General features: G+C 42.4%; 1 protein-coding gene across 2 annotated transcripts in view; it reads left to right on the top strand.

Annotated features, from left to right (window-relative positions):
* Positions 1 to 21,183, top strand: part of epha4l (eph receptor A4, like) — a 55,099-nt gene extending 33,916 nt beyond the window's left edge. The window contains exons 6-18 of one of the 2 annotated variants that reach the window (XM_035154373.2): positions 1,551 to 1,675; positions 1,787 to 1,946; positions 3,314 to 3,425; positions 5,895 to 5,950; positions 6,443 to 6,556; positions 7,170 to 7,355; positions 11,339 to 11,400; positions 12,635 to 12,844; positions 12,976 to 13,125; positions 13,564 to 13,760; positions 15,838 to 15,996; positions 16,764 to 17,980; positions 19,658 to 21,183. In XM_035154373.2, coding sequence (XP_035010264.1) covers positions 1,551 to 1,675; positions 1,787 to 1,946; positions 3,314 to 3,425; positions 5,895 to 5,950; positions 6,443 to 6,556; positions 7,170 to 7,355; positions 11,339 to 11,400; positions 12,635 to 12,844; positions 12,976 to 13,125; positions 13,564 to 13,760; positions 15,838 to 15,996; positions 16,764 to 16,878 — 1,646 coding nt within the window. In that variant the 3' untranslated portion in view covers positions 16,879 to 17,980; positions 19,658 to 21,183. Of the gene's footprint in view, positions 1 to 1,550; positions 1,676 to 1,786; positions 1,947 to 3,313; positions 3,426 to 5,891; positions 5,951 to 6,442; positions 6,557 to 7,169; positions 7,356 to 11,338; positions 11,401 to 12,634; positions 12,845 to 12,975; positions 13,126 to 13,563; positions 13,761 to 15,837; positions 15,997 to 16,763; positions 17,981 to 19,657 lie in introns of both variants that reach the window. The other variant, XM_035154372.2, reaches the window with a different exon arrangement.
* Positions 21,184 to 23,963: the final 2,780 nt, after the last annotated feature.

The following is a 23,963-nucleotide window of genomic DNA, read 5'->3' as shown; positions in this document are numbered from 1 at the left end:
GACGCAACACATTAGGCCAACAGGATGACACAACCTCGGGTTAATCTATTTACCAAGAGTCTGCAATCCCATCCCTCTATCTCCATCTCACCCCACCCAGTCACAACCCCTCCGCCCCTCCTGCCGTCTCTTCACCCCCTCTGAAACTCTATCCATGGCTGGTGCTTGAATTCCAGACCTGTTTGAACTCAATCCGCAGCTAAAAGCAGGGTTTTGTTAGAGCTAGCTTGAAGGCTAGGCTCCCTGGAGCCCCTGGTCAAAGTGATGAGAATGTATATAATGTCATAGATAATCCAATCATAATCGGTGGACCGCGAACCCCTCATTAATCATCCCACTGTAATTTTTTAAAAGGCAGATGGTCTGAAGCGAGTGAGGTTACAATATCAGTGAGTATCAGAGGTCAAAGATTCACTCCTTGTGAACTTGTAAGAGCAGATGCCACAATGAAATGCTACCTGGGCATCAATGGAATTCTTTCATGTGTTTGTATGAGTGTGGTGCTTTGTTTGTTTGGTTTTTGAGTTGTGGACTTGTAGGAAAGTGACTGGGTCATCTAAACTTCCACTGGGATATCACGGATGGTAGAATCACTAAAATGCTGGAGATGTACACAGTGTGTTTGTGTCCTGCCCTCTTGAACCTGGGTTGTGTGTTCAATTATGTTCCCTTTTGTTGATGGCGTATAATTCCACCTGTCCCCATTTATCTTCCTGACGGTCCAAAACTCAATCTGTACATGAGTGTTTCTCTGTTTACAACGCTATCTCCCCTACGTCTATGGATTTCTCTTTGTAGCATTGAGTGTGTATGATCCAATTTTGGTGTTGTCACAATCCCTGAAGATAGAGGCTTGATTTGTGCAGCGGTGACACACTGGAGGGAGGGGACGAGTGTAAGCCATTATCTGTGCTTTAACCTTCACGTGTTAAAAGCGTCTGAATGCAGATAGCACCGCTGCTTGAAATATGGCCTCATTATCAGCTGCAGCAGAAAGGGCTTGAGATAAGATCGCCCACTGGAGCTTTAATGAAAACCAATTGATTTGCTCTGTTGAAAAGGAAAAAAAGCAAAGGCAGTGAGCTCATTCTGAGCGTTTTGAGGTGGACTGTAGCGATGTGAGGTTTCTCAGGGTGACCTGAGAATCTGCAGAAAATGGACTTGGACATTATTTTGCAAGCTTGTCGAGATGCTAGCATCAGCCAAGAGGAAATTGGATCCGTTTTATGGACACCAACCATCAGTTCAGAAATATTAGTACATAAGAACATCAGTATTGCTTTACATACTTCAGCTGTGTGGCCTTACACTGCTCTGTGAGGCCTCAGCTTTTGAATGGAAGCCAAGTGTGAAGACGAATGGAAGTGATTGCCTTGTGGCCTGCACCACTGTTTGAGTTTCTCAGCAGGAGCAAAGAGTGGGGGATACAGGAGAGCAACACAAAACAGACTCAGTGTCGCCAAGGTTGAAAGAAACATGGAGGACGTGGAGTTAGCAGCAGACTAAAACGGTTTTCTCCTCTTTTTCTCTTTCTTTGATCATCTCACCAGCTCCATCTCCAGTGTCGTCCATCCAGGGCAAGGATATCACCAGACACACCATCTCACTGTCCTGGCATCCACCCGACAGAGCCAATGGGGTCATCTTGGAATATGAAGTCAAGTACTATGAGAAGGTGAGGGGTCCCAGGGGAGTGGTAGTCTCTGCTGATGAAATGCATTTCAACACACTGCAAAAAAAACACCCTGGATTGTTTTAGTGTCTCACCATCATCTGTCTTCCTCAGGACCAGAATGAGAGAAGCTACCGAATCATAAAAACATCATCCAGGAACGCTGACATCAAGGGCCTCACCCCCCTCACTTCCTACGTGTTCCATGTGCGAGCTCGCACCGCAGCAGGCTACGGGGATTTCAGCGGGCCCTTTGAGTTCATGACCAACTCCGGTGAGTTCAGCCACGTCGTCTCTGCTCTACTTAACTTAATGACATCAGCCCAGTGCAGAGCCAGAGAGCGGCTCAGAGCCAGCTCTCTCACGCCCATTTCTGCTAAACCCTGCAATGATAGCATCTTTTGCGAGTCTGTCTCTTTCATTGTAGACTCATTAATCAACACTGCTGTCACCTATAAAAGATAAATGATATTGTGCTCCAGCACCTGACTGGCAACTTATAGCTTCCTTTATACAACTCACAATGAGTCTCAGTGGATGCGCTAACTTATGGGTTTTTGAAGAATGATACCTCTTCTGACATTTTAGTTGGAAGCTGTTGAAAAATACTTTTTGCTTCCCATCAGTGGCCTTCAATGTGAGTGTTTCAAAGCCAAAAGCTTTAAATGTTTCCACCAGACTCTGAAACTCAATAAAATGCCTAAGATAACATTAACAGCGTCTACGTGTGCGGACTCTGATCACAATTTTTATAATTGCCAAAACTCACAGAACTTTCTTTTAAATTTAAATTTCCAAAGGTTTCCGTTCGATTGAATTGAGCAGCTATAGAAAACACAACCTTGGGATAAGCTGATACTGAACGTATTTTAGAGTGAAATAACACATTTTAACATCCAGTTTTCTGTATTTATATGAATATTACAGTGGCACATTAGATTTTTCTAAATCAGGGGCCAGAATTTACACAGAGGAGCCAAATTTATGCCAAACATCCATGTACATATTCTGATTCAGTACATTGAAGTCATTCCTTGTTGACTGTTTGCTCACATACATTTTGAAAATCATCCCTTGTTCAAGCACATTGTGTACTTAAATTATATAAATTAAAAGTAAATGACACATTTTAAAATTAGTATTGTTAAGTGACAAGTAAAAAAAAAACTACCGACAGGACAGGGGCACTTCAAAAGTGATCAGATTTCAGCTGGGGCCAATACGCCCTTGGCTCTGCCTCAATAAACTTTTTATTGACATCTCTGATTTACCTAATTAAATGTTATTACACATAGTGTTGACTATACTGACAGATACTGTTGTAGAGGGCCACACAGATGCACTGTAAACTCAGGTGTCCCCATTGTAATGTAAATAGACACAATGGTGCATGATAATGACACGGTCAAGCTCACATCCTGAAGGGCCATCATTGTTTCTCAAGGAACCCGGCAACACTGTAGAATTTACAATGGGGGAATTGTAAAATGGAGGAATAGAAAAAGAGGACAAACATTGTTTGTGGCACGATGAAGCACAATGATATTAACTTTGTCACAACTGTTCTCTCTTTCTCTTTTCTCTCCCACTCCCTCCTCCTCTCTGTTATTTCCCCACCATCTCTACTTCCTTTGTCCTCAGTCCCAGCTCCCATTATTGGCGATGGGGCCAACTCCACAGTGTTACTGGTGTCAGTGGTGGGCAGCGTGGTCCTCCTCATCATCCTCATCAGTGCTTTCGTCATCAGCCGAAGGTGAGCTTCATCCCTCCCTCTCTCCCTCTGTCCCTTCTGCTTTCTGTCTCTCCCACTTTCGCCCGCTGTAGGTGAAGGATGTCTTGCTTAGCGACGGGAAAAGTAGCTGTCAGGAGATGGACGTCACTCAAAAACACAGTCACACACCAACACACACTCAGTCAGACAGCTAGTCCAACTCGCTCACGTCGGACGAGTGATGACTCGCCACACCGGAGACGTGATTGACAGCTCTGACAGCTGAAGAGATGCAATCAGTGACCCCTCGCTCCTTGTCCTCTGCATCAATCCCCGCTCCTCACATCACACCATCCTTCTGCCTCTATCTCTCAGCTAGTGGCTGTAATCTGGGCCGCTAGTTATTTTCTCCCGCTGTGCCTTGCCCGCTGCTGTGAAGAGAATGAGTGAGGGGGGAAAAAAGAGAAAGGGGGAGAGGAGGGTGGACAATGAGATAAGCAGGCAATGAAAAGTGGGAGATAGAATACAGAGAGAGCAACAGAGAGGCATCAGGTGGATTTGCAAGTGACCCAATCTCAGGGTGTTAACCAGCGAGCGGGACAAAGCACCGTCACAGAAATGGGATTACATGCAGATGGGGCTGTCTCACCTCTGGGTGTTACCCACACTCCCCCTTTGTGCGCGTGTGTGTTTGTGTGCTTAGGGTGTATGTGTGCACGCATCCTTAAAAAAAAAAGTGTTGTTTCATGTGTGTGGTGGCACTGGGGGGGAGGGGAGTGTTAATGGCTTGTGTGTTGATTCCTGAGTGTGTCTGTGTGTGTGTGCTCCTTTTATGAGCATCCGTTGATCCCTTTATGCGTGTGAGTGTGCCTCTTCATATGGAAACCAAATCACTGTTTGCATGTGTGTATTGCTGCTGAGGATGATGAGAAGTGAATGGGGCTGCTGCTTGTGAGTGTGTGCCTGTGTGTGTGTGTGTCCTCTCGTTTCCATGTGATTGCCTCTCTCCCCCAGCCAAGCAGGTGGCTGTCTCTGCCTTTTTTATATGCATGTGACGGCCACTGTCATTGTGCGGCTGCAGCCATCCTGTGATTGTGGGGAGGGACTGTAATCACGTCCTCGTTTACCATCATTACACAAGCATAGAGGAGGACAATGTCTCGCACATCTGGTCATTTCCACCACTGACCCGACACATCAATATAAGCACAGGTGTCAGGGTGCCTGAGGGATTCAGAGGGATTTGAGGGCATCTTCTCTTGGATTTATTTATAGCTTTTATACCCGCCAGCTTCTTGACTCCGCGGTTTTGCTGCTTTTTCTGTGCCCTTCAGAAACCAACAGTGCTGATTGATTTCATATTGGATTTAAGGTAGAAATAGTCAAAACAAATAAAAAACCAAATACAATGCTTTCTTTTATATATTTACTCAAGTCAAAGTACACAAGTATGAGCAGCAAAGTAACTTAAGTATTAAGTAATTACTCATTATTCAGAATGGCCTTTTCTCATACTGATGAATACTGTCATACTGGTATACAGTGTTTGTTATTGGTTTATTACAACTAATGCATTACATATAAGTAGCATTGTAATGTTAAGCTAGTCAAGTTGATGTTACTTTTACAACTTTATCTAAACACAGCTGTGTAGAAACCCATATATTTTCAATGTAAAGCCTTAATTAGCAAAGTCATATAACAAATAAAATACTATAAATGCATACTTAAAAAAATGTAACTAGTGAATTTTGACACATGGTAAACTTAAGGCTTTTTGTGATTTTTTGACTCTATTCTGCATGTATTTATTTTTTTTTAATCGTAAACTTTTTGAGGTACTTAATGTACTCAAAAAAACCATTAACAGTTTGAGGTATTATGAAAACTTGGTGATAAGTCATTATACAGCGAGTATACATTTAACATAAATGAGTAACTTGACATCCTGGGGAATACACTTAAAATTCTTTTCACACGAGCAAGAGCAAGATAAAACATTTAAATAGTAAATTTCAGATTTGATTATTTTTACCTTTGGACAGAACCAGGCGATAAGGTCCCATGCCTGTCTCCTGTCTTTATACACTATCCTCTCTTGTAAAACCTTTCAACAAAGTGTTTTCTCCCAAAACGTCAAATATTTTACCTACACAACTGAGCACAATGAGCAAATATAAAGACTTTTTTTGTGGTTGAAAAATCTCATTACAGTTTCACTTTCTGTCTTTGTAATGAGCTCTCTGGGGTTGATAATTATATCAAACAAGATTATCAGTGCTTCATCAGTAATCACTGATTGTGTTGGCTCTTCACAGGATTTACTTGATGTGTAAGTGGGTTTAGGAGACTTGGTATTAGTTTTAATCAGAGATTACTGAAATGACACTTGTGTTCCGTCATTATTATTATTAATTCATTTTTTGTTTTCATATGAAGATGCAGTTGCTGTAGTTTTTGTTCTGACTCATTCACCTCGACTGACCGTCCTGCTTTCTTTGCCCCCAGAAGGAGTAAGTACAGCAAAGCCAAGCAGGACTCGGATGAAGAAAAGCACTTACATCAAGGTAACTCCACGTTAACACACTGACAACACACTCTGTATAATTGACAAACATTAGCGCTGTCAGGTGTGTTTATGTGCCTGCACTTTAAACCACAAATGAAGCCCATAAAACAGGGGGGAAAAACAAACTATTTTAAAGTGAATGTACTGGCATCCCAACATGCTCCAAACACCTCATTATCAAGTCATCAGTGTTGTTATTTGCATCCCACAAAAAATTCAAGTTAATGAGCCCCATCTTTATTGAAGTCAGCCGCAGTGACATGAAAAGCAGCGGAGTCAGTGTGAAGTGAGGTTTGGAGAGAAGAAAGGAGGAGGGGAGGGAGGAGGAGGAGGCTCCACAGAGGAAGGCAGTGTAGCCTGTAGCATGATGGAAATAAAGAACAGATGGGGTTTAGTTGCCGGAATGAATTAACCTTCATTTTTCACCCCCTTCTCTCCCTTTTTTTAAACTTCTTTCCTTCCTTCCTTTCTTGCAAACTTCTTTCCTCAGGAGTGAGGATATACGTCGATCCCTTTACCTACGAGGACCCGAACCAAGCCGTCCGTGAGTTTGCCAAGGAGATTGATGCTTCCTGCATCAAGATCGAGAAAGTCATCGGCATCGGTGAGGAGCTACAGTTTGTTTTGAATCCAGTGACTTCAGTTGATTCCACCACTTTTCATCAATCATTATGAATGTGTGTGTTCTGCAGTAAGGCCCAGAGTATTATTCTTTGGATAAAAGCATCCACCTAAGGAAATAAAAGAATATTTGTTATTGGTTTCATGCAAATCTTCCGCTAAAAGCATTTCTGTGACAGTGATACGTTTGTGTGTGGCCGTGTGTGCTCTCATGTGTTACCCTTTGAAAACAAAAAACAGCATTTCCCCAGACAGTAACATTTGGTCTCTAGACAGGTCAGCGATTTAAAAAAAAAATCAGGGGGGGCTAAATATGTTGTCTGTGCTATTCCTGTGGCCAGAGAAAAGTCACCCAATGACAAAATAATAAAGAGAAAGAATCAATATCAATTTCCCCTCTCTCTGCATCAGTAGGTGAGGAGAGGAGGGGGAGAGAGGGATTAGAGACCCTGATCAATGTTTAAAGTGGACCCTTTCTAACCGGTGCACACATGCACACATACGCACGCGCACACAAACCCTCACCTACTCCCCTCTTGATGTGATTTATAGTCCGTGCACTGTACTAACAGAGTGCTTGTGTGTTGTGTTTTCAGGGGAGTTTGGCGAGGTCTGCAGCGGCCGCCTGAAGATGCCAGGCAAGAGAGAGATCTGCGTGGCCATCAAGACGCTGAAGGCCGGCTACACCGACAAGCAGAGGAGGGACTTCCTGTCTGAGGCCAGCATCATGGGCCAGTTCGACCACCCGAACATCATCCACCTGGAGGGTGTGGTCACCAAATGTATGTTAAGCATGACTTTTGTTTCCTTTTTCCATAGAAACATTCAGAAATCAGGGAAAGGACATGGTTTGGTGCATAATTTAATATCTGAAAATATATCTTGGGGACTTGGGAGCAAATTGTAATAATGCTCAACTCACCCAGTCATTTACACGCACGCACACGCACACGACACACACACACACCCCCACACACACACACACACACACACACACACACACACACACACACACAGACTGATATACATAAATTTATGCTGTTAAAAATGTTTTAACAATAAATCTGAATCTGTGGTTGTGGGTGACTTTGGGGAAGGGTGAGTGTAGGGACAAACCAAATCTTTACCCATCATAGCTGTGTGTCTGTTGTGTGTTTTAATGCTTGCTTAGCTACTGTATGTATAGCTACATGGCCACTTTTGGGCTACATCCATACTTCTACCTTTTCATTTACAAAAGGAATTGCCTCTGCTATGGATATGCCTGCTGTCAACAGGAGTTTTAGGCTTCCCTGATTTGTCAGGGTCCTATCACATGACACTCTCCTGGGAGTTAACAACCACCATTAGCCTCGTCTACCAGTGTTGAACAGATAATAATTTAAGTGTGAAATAATAAAGTGACTCAGATGTCTTTGCTCCAGCTGATGTGCAGTTAAACTCTGCATTTTAAAATGATACAACTGCTTATGGGGACAAGGTATTATATAAGCAATAAGTGACAATTCTTGTGTAGACTGCCATGCGCATGCCCAGAGTTTGAAAAGGCAGTTTTCAAACTATAACATAGTAGTATGGATGTAACCTTGTTGCACTTGTTCCAGGATACCTGTATTCACACATGTATTCTTGGATTTGTGCACTTGTGTACATGTCTCTATGTCCCGTCCCGGGTATCCCCAGGTGGGCTTTGTCCAGATGGAAGGGGTCCAGCATTGGTGGGGAGGTGGAATTAAGAGGTAGTTGGGCAGTTGGGAGGGGGTTTAATGGGTCCAGGACCAGGCCCTGTAGTGCAGCACCAGGCTCATTAATCATGGTGTCAGCCGTAAATGTGTTTGGGGTTAGGGAGTGATACCCTATCCCTCCTCTATCTGCTGCTGCATGGCCACAAAACACCGGCCAAATCTCCCCCTCTACCCTTGGAACTCTCTCCTCCCTGTCTCTCTGTTTTTCCCCACCTTTTACACCTCCCCCGTTGCTTTTTGTTAGGCTAGAGGTGTACACGTGTGTGCATGTGCATGTGCGAAAGTCTTGTAAGCACATGTTGGCGTCTGTGTGTCTGTAATTGTTTTCACGTGCGTGCGTGAGTATCACCATAGCTGATGGCCAGCTTCGGCTCAGGTTAGATGGATGACGTGCTTTAATGTGTCGTGACACAACAGCCTGGCCCTATCTGTGGTAGATACCACTGTCTCTCTGACTCTTCTCGTGAAGACGCTGTACACATACACACACACACACACACACAGATAATTGCACACACACTGCACACGCTAAGCCCAGCTGGAGCTGAAAATGAACAGCAGCAGAGGCAGAATTGCTTATCACCTATCACACCTCTCACTGTGAGGAATGACCTCTCAGACCTCGCAGAGACAGAGTGAGAAAGACAGAGAAAAGGCCGACAGATGGACAGGAGGAAGGAAAGGAATTGGACACAGGCTGCAGCCAGGGAAGGTGCAAATAGAGACGCGGCGAGAAAGAGACAGGGAGGCGGTTAGGCGCTGATGGATTAGAGGAGAGACGGAGAACAACAGCGGGAACGACAGAGAGAGAAAGCGGAGGGTGGTAGAACTGCTGGACCGGACACTGGAAAAAGAAAGAGGCAGAGGGAGGGAGATGAAGGAGAAGCAGACTAGCTACGCAACGATGATGGGAGCCGACATGAAAGGATGGTGAGGCAAAGCAATAAGGGCATCCGATAGCTCCTGCTCCACCTCCCTCCACTCTTACTTTTGAGAGCTTGACACAAGGTTTTGGGCAAATTAGTCCTTCACACTTGAGTGTGTCAGTGGAATCTATTAAAAGTCCATTATTTGAATTGCACTCCCCTCTCTATTACAATCAAGTTAGAGGGAATTCTCAATCTGGCCTCAGTTTGCTGGCATGTCCAACAGAGCCAATTAAGCCTTATTAATTATGGAGGAACTCCAAATAGGCACTAAAATACATAAATGTGCAAAAATCTCTCACTGAGGATTGCTGGCTGTAGTCCACCATCTTGAAGTCTGTATATACTTAATGTGTCAGTCATGCTGGTGCATAATTAAAATCTAACTGCTATTGGAGCTCAAAAGAAGACGTAATATGTTAAACATCTGATTTACATAAAGTAAGAGCGTGCTAATTTAGAAAAGGTCTGCTTTTAAAAACCAGATCTTTGTTTGCTGCAAACGTCAAGGACTAAAGAGAGCGTTTGCCCAATGTTCCCTCAATATTGTGCCCCTGTTGCGTTTCTCCCCTTCCCCTGTTTTGTTGGCAGGTGATAATCGTCCCACTGGTGGGGCCCTTGCCCAGAGTTCATTGCCAAAGGCGGCAGGGTGTATTCAGTAAACAAGAAATTAGCATGCAAATGGCATGGGAGGATGAGGACAGGGCTGGGAAGGCGAGAGTTTAAGGTCGCAGGTCAGACGCTCCTCAGACTTGATTGGGGAGCTGTCAATCACCGGCAGCCCTGGGGCAGAGGCGCGCAACAAAGGGAACAAAGATGGCCGACAAAGAGAGTCCCCTCTCTCCCCCAACTTTAACTCTACTTCCTTTTTTTGGGGCATTGCTGGGGCGCCCCATAATTAATGGAGTGCCAATCATATGGTGGGTAATGCGGTGACTGACGGCCTCTTGGCGCGGCGAGAGGCCTGCTGAGGAGTGGAGGAACTTCACCTTGAAGACCTCAGCTGCCAACCACCCGGCTGGCTCTCTGCCGCTTTAGGCGTTTTGCTGGGGGACACAAGAGATTTTACACGACTTTCCCCCAAGGCATCAGGCTTAAGTCAGCACTTCTCATCAGCACAATAAGCTTTTAAGTCCACCTTAACTGTGCCACTTAAAATGGAACGCCAAGAACACCGCAGTCCTGGGAGGAATCGGTGGCGGCACTTTTCAGCATGTGCTGTTGCCACGGCTGGTTAGGCACCAGCTTGCTGCCATTTTGGGACAAAAACAATTCACCCGCCTTTTCCTTTCCCTTTCTCTCTTTTTCTCTCTCCTCCTCTCCTCATGCCCGCTATCCCCTCCTCATCCTCATCCTGAGAGACAAAGACAGACAGAGACCCACCAGGGAATGTCCATCCTCCCCGCCGCTTGCCCCGGCTCAGATAAAGACACAGACGGTCCCCCAAGAGAGACAGAGAGGGGAAGACAGAGGGATGGGGTGAAAAAGGCCAGAGAGGAGGGGCGGGGATTAGGGAGAAAAGAGGGAGAGACTGAGGGAGGGAAAAAGAGAGCAGTAAAGAGGAACTAGCAGGAGAGTGACAGCTGCGTCCAAAGTTGGCAGAGGAGAAAGAGGGCAAAGGGACAGTGACTGACATAAACAGTGAGTCAGAGGGATCCTGGGTGGGTGCCTCTGATGGGACTTTGGATAATGCGTCCAACATCAGTTCATATTTGCATAAACTCAAGATGGTGTGCGTATGTGTGTGTCTGTGTGTGTGTGTACTTGTAATTTGTTTCGGTGGAGATGCCTTTGCATGTGCAGGGTAAAGAAGAGGGGTAACTCTGAGCTAATTAAATCACTACGGGACAGAGATGGATGGCCTAACACACAATCGTGCACACACACACACACACACACACACACACACACACACACACACACACACACACACACACACACACACACACACACACACACACACACACAGACACACACCATTGCTCACGTTCCCTCGAGAACCCCCCTGCTGTGTCGGGCTGTGATGTGCATCGTTTACCTCCATAATCATCTGCCTTTCATTCTCTCACTCTTTCCCTCTCCCTCTCTCTCTAGGTAAGCCAGTGATGATAATCACAGAGTACATGGAAAACGGATCGCTGGATGCATTCCTGAGGGTCAGTCATGCGTTTCTGTCTGTGCACATGTGTGTGAGTGTGTGAGTGTGTGAGTGTGTGATACGACTGTAGTCGCCTGATCCCCTCTTATCTCTGTAATGTCATCCGCCGAAATTACAAGCGTTTGTTCGCAAACATTCGCCCTAATCTTGATCGACTTACTGTTTTTCTGACAAGGAGGTTGGCAGAGGTTTCATTTCCAGGAATAAACTACACTTATAGTAGATGCTTACATACTTGATTCAGTAAATATACATACTTGATTAATTACTTAACAAACACGAAAACAATGAAAGAACAAGGAAAAAGGAAGAGAAAAGTTGTGCTGTCTCTGTATCAGTCACACAGCCATACTTTAAGAACATTTTTAAATGTTTAAATGTCTCTGTAACTATAAACCTTTTTATGATGCATTTAACACTTGTGAAAGCAGTTAGGAATACTAGGAAGTATGATATATCCCCAACATCGTCTGGTTAGGTCCAGGGCAGATAATACATTGAATTTGGTTCTGTTTAAGGTTTCTTCTTGTTAAAAGGGAGCTTCTCTATAATATTGTTAAGTCTCGACTTTAGTGTAAAGTCCCTTAAGATAATGTGCATTGTGATTCTATGCAATAGAAATAAAATTGTATTGGTTAATATAATATAGTTGTTATATATGTGCTAATTAGCTTAACGCACAATAATAAACCCATCTGTTAATACATTTATCATAAGCTTCATTACAGTAAATACATTTTTTCTTTAAAAAAAGTAACACAATCCAGGTTTAAAACATTCATGTTGTTCTGAGTCATTGGTGTTTGTGCACTGCTTCTAAAAGCTAAAATGGGCTTTTAAAAAGATTAAGGTTAAAGGTAAAGATTATATTTAATGATTATCCTCATGATTTGTATAAACAGCTAATACAATTTGTAAAGCATTGTAATAAACTCTACTCACTGACTTTACATTTTTGGAACTGCTTAAAGTGTGTTATGGTGTGTTTCTTAAGTTATTATATACCAAAAATGTCAAATAATAATAACTTAATAATTTTTGTTGAATCTAATATGCAGCATTTCCTGGTCATTTAAACCAAAAAATATATATTTTTTTCTTTTTAAACTGAACAGTAACGTACAGCTTAGCAGTAAAACCAATAAATCAGTTACTGCAGTTGAATGTTAAACACAATTCAAAATGTTGAAGATGCAGGACTCCAGGATTAAACTCTGTCTTCCTTTCTGCAGAAGAACGACGGGCGCTTCACAGTCATTCAGCTGGTCGGTATTCTGCGTGGCATCGCGTCGGGCATGAAGTACCTGTCAGACATGAGCTACGTTCACCGTGACCTCGCGGCTCGCAACATCCTGGTCAACAGCAACCTGGTGTGCAAGGTGTCCGACTTCGGCATGTCCCGAGTGCTGGAGGACGACCCAGAGGCTGCATACACCACGAGGGTGAGTTTGTGTGTGTGTGTGTTTGTGTGTTTGTGTGTTCAAGCAAGCACATGTCAGCGGAGTGTCTGTGTGTGTCACCTTACTTGTCGACTTTGTCAGATTTCATTAATCAGCCCATCTTTCAATTACAGGGAGGGAAGATCCCCATCCGTTGGACGGCTCCAGAGGCTATCGCTTACAGGAAGTTCACCTCGGCCAGCGACGTGTGGAGCTACGGCATCGTCATGTGGGAGGTGATGTCATACGGCGAGCGACCATACTGGGACATGAGTAACCAAGACGTAAGTCTGGAGAAATGTAATCACATGCAGACCATCATGAACGTTATACAGCTTGAATTAGTGTGTGATATTAGAGCTCAGACAATAATTCCCAGTTACTGTCAAACATTTTTAAGATACTTCATCATTTTAACTTGGTTAGATAATCAAATCATCTCCAGGGGTGATAAATACCAGCAGTATATTCTATTTTCTCATTACACTTTGAATGCACGAGTCTAATGCCACTAATGATGATGAAGAATTTAATTTATGCATAACCAAATGTCTTGTGTTGGAGGCTAAAGTAAGGTGATAAAAAATAAGAACAAGGTATAAAATTAAAGGGAAAAAAACAACATAGCTGTGATCAATCTGCCTGCAGTGTTTTATCACAGTTTGACACTCGCCAGACAAACTCTGAAAGAAAGTGACTGACAGCACTACTCTACTGTTCAGGTCATCAAGGCTATTGATGAGGGCTATCGGCTGCCCCCGCCCATGGACTGCCCTGTGGCACTCCACCAGCTCATGTTGGACTGTTGGCAGAGAGAGAGGGCCGACCGGCCAAAGTTTGGACAGATCGTCAACATGCTGGACAAGCTGATCCGTAACCCCAACACTCTGAAGAGGACCGGGGGAGAGACCGCAGTCAGGTGAGGGGGCATCTGCACACACAAACAGACACACAATAGAAGTTATGCTAGGTTGTAGAATCACAGATTTCAAAAAGTTCTGTCTATCCCGGTGGTTCTCAGCTTAGGGGTTGAGCTACCCTCAAGCAATGATAAATATGAGGGATCTCAAAATAATTTCCAGGAGATTAGTCGGAAATAAACTATTTTCTACTACTCAAAAACAATTTATTTTGCTAGACTTTCAAGACATCTAATCTTTTTCTAGTGAATGACTACATTCTGTTTTAGCTCCTCAGGCCTGTACATATAAGATATAAAATAAAAGGTTACTTCAGTAGATATCTCTTAAACAATAGAAAAAGTTTGTAAGTTTGACACATTTGTCATAAAATTAATTTGTAATATAAATTTAAGGTATTAATTACTACTACTTAAAAACTATTATATATCTTTATTTCATGTATTTGTTTGTATCTTTTTTAAACTAAACTAATAATAAGACAAAACTATAACTAAAATAAGCTTTGTAGCACAGTGGCTTCCATCTACAGATGAACAGCTGTCTAGAAAATGACTTAAAAGTCTTGGTTTTTCAAACTGACAACCAACAATTATGTTGTAAATTGAATCAATGTCAGTGTGTGATTGTGCACGTTGTAATTTGCATAAACACACACTGACTCATCTGCTAAGCTCACAAGTTCACACTCAATATATGCAGCCTAATAACTGTAAAATTATTAAATGCACACCACACACACACACACACACTTGCCTGTTCTCTCGCTGGTATTTACATTCACCATTAAACATTATCTACCAGCGACGTGTGGCTCTTTTCAGCACAAACAGCCTCCTATAATGGATTTCTCTGCAAACTGGCTTTAATGGTGCTGTGCACTGAGGAATGTAGCTGCTCGAACAGCGGGGGGAGAGTTACGACGTAACGCAGAGTAAAAAAACAAACATGACCAAACAGCTCCACCATCATTACTCTCGAGTGGCTAAACGTGTTAAGAATGACCTACGTATGTTTACAGACTCGACGCAGGCCAGCGGGAGTCTGTTTGAGTTTAACAAGTGTGTGAGCGCGCAAATGTGGATGCACACACGCACGCTCACACACTCACCTAATGGGACTCAGTGAGAGAGGGGGGGGCCCTTATAGTGTAATTACAGGAACCGAATCCCGTAAATGCTGTTTTTATGTTAAAAGAGGGAAGGAGAATGTGTGTGTGTTTGAAGAGGTCTTGCTGTGCACAAGCCTTTTCACCTACTGAGTAGAGATGACTTCTCAAAGAGTCTGACACCCTGTTCTCACACTGCAAGTCAACATCCTTTTCTAAAAACAAGAGAGCATGCTAAAGAGAGAGATAGTGTGTGAGAGAGTCACCAGAGCAGGACGAGGCCGCCACCGACTCAAACTCACTCCCCGTGTAAATGTTTCATGGTCGACGGCGCTTCCGCAAAGCTCGACAGAAGGGAAAGACGTACAAAAGAAAGCGGGAGATGAATGTGCTGATGAATATCTGAATATGAGGAGGAACTCAACCAAGTGGTAAAAACTATACCAAAGTGAGACCAGGTTGTGGTTTCTGTAAAATATGGTTTAACTAACTGTGTGGGTCACACCCAGGAGGAACTGTGTTTGACTTGGCTCCGTCTCTGGCAGGACTCACAAAACAGTGACACGAAACAGAGCTGAATCTGATCCCATCGGGGAGGGGAAAGGCAGAGAGAAATGTAGCATGGTGCATTTTACAGCTTGTGGGTTGCTCTCCATAATCGCATGTGTATGTGTCATGGGAGGAAACTAATTCCCATAATGCTGCCGCTTCTGTAGTTGTCATGAATCAGTGGATTTCCAGATTGTGTGAGAAAGCAGATCATTACCTTTCAAGTCAAGTGCACTTAAACAGAATGTAACCTTTATTGTCTGTTTGCACAGACACTTGCACACATCTTAGATTTTGCAGCTTCAAACACCGACTCTGAATACAGAACCAAACTGAGAGTTGAGATGACAACCATCAAACTTCAATGAAAGTAATAGTCAATTATTCCCTTCTCCCTTTCTCTCCTCCACTCACAACAGGCCCAAAACCACCCTATTGGAGCCCGGGAGCCCAGAGGCGTCCTCGGCCGTGGGAACAGTGGAGGACTGGCTGCAGGCCATCGGCATGGAGCGATACATCGACAACTTCACTGCTGCCGGCTACACCACTCCAGAGGCTGTGGTCCACATGACACAAGAGTGAGTGGGAAGGGGAGGAAACGAGAGAGTGAAAAAATAAATAGAAAAATAGAATGAAGGGAAAAGACGAAGGTGCAAGCTTCAAAAACATGACAGGAAATGTTTTTATATCAAGTGAATTGAATTTTATAAAAATCTATTTTCACCTTACACATATAGCAGGACTCACTTTGAGAAAATGACCCCAGATAATTAAAAATGTTTTTAAAAAGAATATGCCGAAAGTTAATGTTTGTTTCATTCATTATTCATGGTGTGAAACATTCACTTTTTTCAAGAATAACACTTTAATGAATATTAACACTGGTAAAGGAAGAAAAAGCTGTTTCATCCCTGGAAAAACATATTTCACAATATTTTTAATTATTTGTGGTAGCACATGATTTATGACTACAACTTTTTAAAGAAATTCAGTCTTTAAAAAATAATTTATGAAATATATTGAAAAATACAGTGTACACTTACAATAGATCAAATCCCTTTCTCAGTAACTTGAATGGTAAAGTGGTCTGAGACTTTGCTCACTGTATACATGTGTTAAATGTTTCTAAGTCGCTGTCACTTGTCTTTTATATTTTTTTTCTTCACATATTATGATTACGATCAGAATTGCTGCGTTGGCAACTACAATTCCTTATACAGCAGTTAAAGTGTCGGGCCTGTTTCCTGTGGAAGGCTGTAAAATTCATTATGTGTATCAGGCCTTCATGTGTTTGATATTGTTGTCCGCGCTCCTAAAAGGCCTCTCTACCTTTTTTCTTTTTTAGGGACATGGCTCGCATAGGTATCTCCTCGGCAGCTCACCAGAACAAGATCCTGACCAGCGTCAAGGGAATGCTGTCCCAAATGCAACAGTTGCAAGGCAGAATGGTTCCTGTCTGACAGCTTCACGCTAAGAAAAAAGGGAAAAGGAAGCAAAGCGACTTCGTTTCTTATGAAAAAAATAAATAAATAAATAACAAAAAAGATGAAATATAAAAAAAAGAGACAAATAAACTATGAAGAAATAGTTTACCTCATCCATGCACTTTAAATTGGATCTAAAAGAAAAGAAGACATTGATGAAGACGAAAAAAAGTGGTGAAAATGGCACTTTTTTATTTTTTAATCAGACCTTTACCATGCCCTTTTTTTGGTTTTTTGGAGAACGGGGCACTTCTGTCTGCAGCATTTATGGATAGATGAAGGGATGGCTGGAAAAGTGCTTCCGAGAGACCAATCTGGAGTGCCTTTAATGGTCTGGAAGGAAAGGAAGAGGGGGGAACCATACCTCTCTCCCTCGTCTCGGGCAGAGTGTTGTTTCTGGAACTTTCTTTCTGGAATAATCCGCAGAGCAGATTTTTTTGATTTCCTGTGACTGTGTTTATTGTACATGAATAGATTCTGTGGGACTCGCCGGCTGCCCCAGCCACCATTGTTCTCTCTCTCAGCTGGATCTGTTTGGTATCTCACAGACAAAATGGAGGATCCTAACCCGTCAGATATAAACAGAACATCTCTGAGAGGTTGAGGGTTGGATTCCGAGGGGAGATGGCTTTGCAGGGAGGGCTTCTTGTTGCTTTTTTGCTCTGTTCTGGCCTTGTTTTTCTCCCAGAACGCCGTGTTTTGTTGCCCTCAGGACGTTGCTGAGAATGTGTTTGATCTTCCAGAGGAGCCTTCCCGCTCCCCTGTCTTCCCAAAAATGCTCTCCCACACCTCACATAAACATACAATTTGGATTCTTCGATTCATCGCCGCATCTGGATCAAAGCACCCGCCCCAGCGCCACCGGGACCCATCGCTTCCTCGCCACTTTTGATAGACAGCTGTCTGGACCACTTGAATTGCCGTTGTGAATTGGAATGCGAGAGTGAAGGAATTTATTGGCAGGATTTACTCGGACAAAAGGATACAACAGAGGCCATCTGGATGCAGAGTCAATCAGAATCATCAGCATTATCATCGCCAAGAAAACGCGCTCACCTTTAATCAATCCATCATCAAGGTGAGGATCAATGGTGTTTTACTTTTTAGCTTCATGCACAAAGAAGGCCTATTAAAACATAACAAATGAAGTTATTGGAGTGTAGCTCCCTTAATTAGTGCAGCATGCTTCTAGTATGTGTGTCTCGCCACCAAGAGACTATAAGAATCATTAGACCCTGCGCCCCCCAATCACTGGCCCCTCCAGAAACTGTGTTAATTAACAAGCAGATCGAGCCACCGCACACAGCCAGAGCAGATCAATAGCCACTGGTCTGTGATCAGTCTGCAATGCTGCTGCTCTTAGTATCTTAATGAAAAGAATTAATCAGCTGCCGACTCCCAGTCAGACAAACGCAGCCCACCAGAGCTGGGCAACACTTTCCAGGGAAGACAGAAGGGGTTTTTGGGTGTGAAAGCACCAATATGTTGCCATGGTAACTGGAGGGTTTTGATAACTTTTAGTATATTAGATAATAGATTGTTCTCTCTCTGGTTTTAACCCTTGATTTTTTAAATTTTCTGTGGAACTGATAATTTATGCACATAAATCCAACACATGATCACAAGTTAATTAAACATGGATTTAGCTTACTTTGCAAGTTCAAGACTTTGGCCTATTTGATTTAAGTTTCTTTGTAGATACATTAGTTTATTTGATTTTCTCTTTACACTGTGTTGTCATTTTATCAGCTACACCTATACAACTAACTCAGCACCTCTGCAATAAATGCTTATTTTGTGAAATTTGTAATGTTCAGTCGTTTGGAGCCTTTAAAATTAAATTTTAGGGTCATTTTGGAGTCAGTTGACTGTGGAGCAGTTAACAATAATTCAGATTAATCTGCCTTATTTACTATTTTCCCAAGTCATCATTTGGTCTATAAAATTTCAGAAAACCGTGAAATATGGGTTTTTATTTCCCAGAGCCCAAGGTAATTATAAATCGTATTTAGATATGTAATTATGCATCACATCAAATCCTCTCATGTAAGAAGCCAATGTTTGACATTTTGGTTAAAAAATGTTTAAAATAGATAATATTGAAAATGATTTCTGTCATTATATAGATTAAATATTAAAAACTGAGGAGTATAATACATGCTATTTTCCAGTAGAATAGAATGGAATGGAAAATAATAGAATAGAATAGAATAGAAATCCTTATCGTCCTCTTGAATGGGAAGGTGTCTTTGTATACAAAGTTTTTATTAACAAGAAAGAATATATATGATAAATATTATGAGTTGTTGAGATATAATTCATCAATGTTTCTGCTTGAGTAATGTTGAAGCCTTTGCAAAGGATTTATTTCAGTTGGCCTCACTTACTGTTGAATCTATACATGGAGAAATCATCTACACACGCTGATTAAATGTGCATTGTCGTGCTCTTGATGTGTGCCAGTAAGTCAAGGGCATGTTTCATATATTATGTACACACAACAGCATGTGGTGCACATGAGTTAATACATCAAAATCCATATTTTAGCCCTGGGCGGCCGCTCGCACTCTCTGGACGCTCTGGCTTTGGCACTCAATTTTGTTTAGCGGATGAGTCGAATGTTCCATCGAGTTAGAGCTGGAGAGTAGAATATTGTTGGTCAGGAATGGATGCCAAGCTTAAATTGTTTATATTCAAAACCACCATGACTGATGCAGCCTCTCTTTTTCTCCCCCCTCCTTTTCTTTCTCCCCAGCTGCTGCCGTCCATCATAAACAGGATCCCGGCCTCGCTCGCCACAACCAGAATTCTTCCTCTTTGTCTTCCACCTCCTGCTAAACCCCCTCCTCCTCTCCTCGGAGCCTTCTCCGACACAGAGATGACAAATCCATCCCCGAGCGTGTGGGACGTCCACCCTCACAACACGTCAACTTGACAAACTAGCCACCGTCTGCTTGTGGCCATCCAGCGATGTACTGGAATTACTATGAATGATTTAACAGCATAAAAAGAGACAATACGAAGAATGTAATATAATAGAGAAGCCCTGCTCCAGCGGATAATGTGCTTTTATTTTGAAGGTCTCATTTTATTTTGTGAAATTTTGTTAGTTTTTTTATTGCTTAGTTCTGTTTGCATGTAAAGTAACAAGTGCTTGATTTGAGTGCGGATGTGATGGCGTGTGTGCATGGATGACTGTATGAGTGGGTGTGTGTGTGTGAGTGTGTTAATGATTGAAAACGTCTTTGAAGTATCAGTAACTGTGTGTTTTCATGCCACTGTGGAGAAGGAAGAGATAACAGAGTTGTATTGTTTTTATATAAAAAAACATGAACCTTTTTTGCTTTTGTGTCTAAAAAAACTATGTACATTTTTTTTTTTTTGCTCCAGACGTGCAAAACTCTACTCGACAGCGTTTTATTAAACAGCTTTCTGGAATGCAACCGATTTCTGCTTTTGACAGTAACAGCGGCTCACAAGCAGACACACAACAAACGTACACTGGAGTTTGGACTCCGGAATAAGTCAAGGCGGACACGTAGGAGCCAGCTCTCTGTTGAAGTGAGAGCAGTTTAAAATGTCGCACTTGTACACAACAATGGATCAGAGATGTGAGGAAAAAAAGTGTTTAAGAAGGGAAAACTGTTGGTTATCTTTTTATTTTTCCACACATCATACCGCTACAGATTTAACTCAACGGACTATATTCATTTTTTTTCTTTATCTCTTCAAAGTATACTTATGTGAATGTCTTTGAACTCGTAAGTGACACTTCATATAATTCAGAAAACACCTCCGTCCTTAATACAGCTCGACTGCTCTTTCCTGTTTTGGCAACATGTTTTTTTTTCTTTGGGGTTTTATCTATTGTAAAAGGACCTGTTTGGAAATATGCAAGACATGTTGGGAAGGCTAAGGAAACCAGAATGTACTGTAAAATACTTTGTTCCTCTACTTAAATGTCGGAAGATTTGAAAAAACAAATGAGAAAAATTAACAAACGCCAGAGTTATTGTTTGTCATTGTACGCCTTCCGATGCCATGATTCAGCCATGTAGATCTAACATTCTCTCGATCGTTTTTGTACTTTTATTTTGACATGATCATCATTTTTTGGCTTTGTTTTTATTTGTTTTATTTTGTTTTTATCAAGGAGCTCTAGGTACATGTAACTTATGTCATTTATTTATGTCCTTTTATATCTAGTTTGTAAAATAATAGCCTAAAGTGAAGAAAATAAAAGGGGTGCCAAAGTGCATTCTTATTAAAGTAGAAACCATATTACACTGTGCCTGCCTGTCATTCACATTCACACACGCACGTGCTCTCTCTCTCTCACACACACACACACACAGGCACGCTCTACCTCTCTCTCTCTCTCTCGCTCACACACACACACACACAAACACACACAAACACACACTGCAGTATCGGATACAAAGGTCATCATCAGTTATTGCAGTTATTATGTCTATAGAGAAGAGCTGATTACCTCACCATTATTCATTGATTACTCCATTGTATGATTGCACATAATAGAGGTGTTACATAACAGAAAAAGGAGGCCAAGGTAGAACATCAAGCAGTTTCTTGGCCTTGTTTCTGCCTTCTTATTTCTACTGTCACTCCCTGTAACAACACGCACACACACACGTACGCACGCACACGCATGCACGCACACACACACACACACACACACACACACACACACACACACACACACACACACACACACACACATAATAAAAAAAAGGGGCAAACGGTTGGCAGTTTGTTCCCTCTGCACCACATGTTAAGCAGATATCATGACTCTGGATTTCACGACTTGGCCCTTAGCTCCTCTCAGGCCTTGAGGCAGCAGCGAGCGTTGCTCACTTGGCACAGTGCATGTGTGTGTGTGGATTCATGTGTGTGTTTAATCAGAACAACATCTGCTTCCTGCACTCATTTCCAGCAGCGATAAACCACTGATTGTCCTGAATCTTTGATAATGGCCCGGTAGAGACGGAGGAGAAGAAAGGACAGTTTTAGAAACGGAGCTCAGGCGAACGTTGAACCAATTGCCGTTTTACACATGTCCTGAGAAATCCCCAGCACAAGGCATGCATACATTAAAAGCTCTGAAGTTTGCAGTGGGAGATGTTTATCGGCCTCAGAGGGAAAGTGTGCCTCCTTCGGAGATTGTTGGCAGGCCTAGAGAGGAAGACGGAAGAAGGATAGTGAGGCTGAGATTTGCCCCAAACTGATGTTTTTTTGTACAACTTGGTCTTAAATTTAAATTAAAAATTGGAAGAAAAATAGTAGCTGTAAAAGCCTGCATTTATATACATATGCTATTCTAACCATGGAGCCAGTAGTTTACCAGACAAACCTTCCGGGAACACTAAATATCTGTACAAATCTTTTTGCCAGTTCATCACGTCAATGTCAAGGTTTCATTTCACTGAAAATTTTTAAAATAGGAAAGGAAAGGTCAGGATCACCAAAATCATAATCTATCCTCGAGGACCATCCTTGCCATCCTTAGAGCCACACTTCAGGAATGACTAGAGAAGAGAAGTAGAGAGTGTGTTGTTCAAAGAAACAGGGGAAGCAAGACAAAGAAAAGTGCTGGATGCAGCCGTGACTAAAAGCTAAAAAAAGAGGGCAGAAAAATCCCAGATTGTGAGAGCAGGGCGCATGGAAAGGAGACTACGCCTGTCTGCTAGTCTGGTCTAACCAGAGTGAGTGGAGTGACCCCTCTGTCAGCGAAGAATATCTCTTTACCTCAGTCACTCAGGGAGATGGCCCAAGAAAATAGTCCTCCAGGTATTCCAGCCCCGTGCTATCTCTGTCATGGTAACTACAGGTGTTTGGATGATTGTTAAATATAACTATCATTGACTTCAAACTTCAAATCTACAATAAATTCCAAAGAAATATTTTTTATGTGGCTTGTGCTGGCCTTGTATGCTAACCTTGAGTTACCTCCAGGGAAATGTTAAAACTTTGCAGTTCATCTAGCTGTAGACACAATAAGTCAGTTGGTCTGTCTGTCCATCATCTACCTATAATTATCATACATCTATCTACCGTACTAATTGCAGATATCTCTGAATTTGGATTGCATATCTTCAGAGCTGTTTTACTGGGCTTCACACTTAGCATGTGTATTTTAAGGTTCCAAAGAAAGTACGAGGACAAATCTGGGGACATCAGGACATGCAATACCATCAATATTAATACAATTTGAATAAAAAGATGACCAGTGCTCTATAGCGGCCGCAGCAGCAGGGACTCATCAATGTAGTGTTGTCGTCAATCATGACAACAGGTGTGTTCATTATGCAACGTTGTCAATGGCAACAACATCTGATTCTGCAGTGTGGGGTTTTTCGTACCAAGTCGAGCTTCACTGAACTTTGAATAAACAGGTGAACAGCAGCGGTGGCTTCAGGGTTTATTAGTCTGAGTCCTGCAGCCGGTCTCAATTACTGCTTTTTTACAGTTTCAGAGAGAAAGCTGCAACCAGCATCACCACAGCCCAACCAAAATCCCATTCCACACAGCCAGGTCTAGAACGGACACTGCACTCTCAAATAGAAAAGAAGCCTGTGGCTTGACAGAGCAATGTCACTGTATCGGATCTTACAAAGCATACAATACTGGACTTGTTATCACCAGATACCTCACATTTAATGACTCTGATTTGGCTGAAGGCCAAATTAAACTTCATCGGGGCATCATTATTAACCACACCTCAATTTTATTTCATTTGCCATAACCACAATATTTTTGCAACATTAATCATTCCATAGTTGTCAGGGGCAGCTATTGTAGAAAGCATAAAACTGAAAAACACTGGCACTAAATATAATCCAGAGTCATTCAGTATTGATGCTCTTCCCTGGCAATAGAGTTACATTATTCATAGAAATATAAAAAATAGCCTCAGCTAACTTGAAACTTGTCTCAGCTGTGACGACCCAATCAGGTCTCAATTCAGTGAGACCTCTTACTTTTATTGCCAAACAAGGGGGATAAAATGAAGACAGAGTCAAGAGATAATAATCACACCACTT

The sequence above is a fragment of the Hippoglossus stenolepis genome, chromosome 4, assembly GCF_022539355.2.
Source record: "Hippoglossus stenolepis isolate QCI-W04-F060 chromosome 4, HSTE1.2, whole genome shotgun sequence".
Lineage (NCBI taxonomy): Eukaryota > Metazoa > Chordata > Actinopteri > Pleuronectiformes > Pleuronectidae > Hippoglossus > Hippoglossus stenolepis.
The sequence above is the reverse complement of the archived record's forward strand: the minus strand, read 5'-3'. Positions and strand labels throughout refer to the sequence as shown.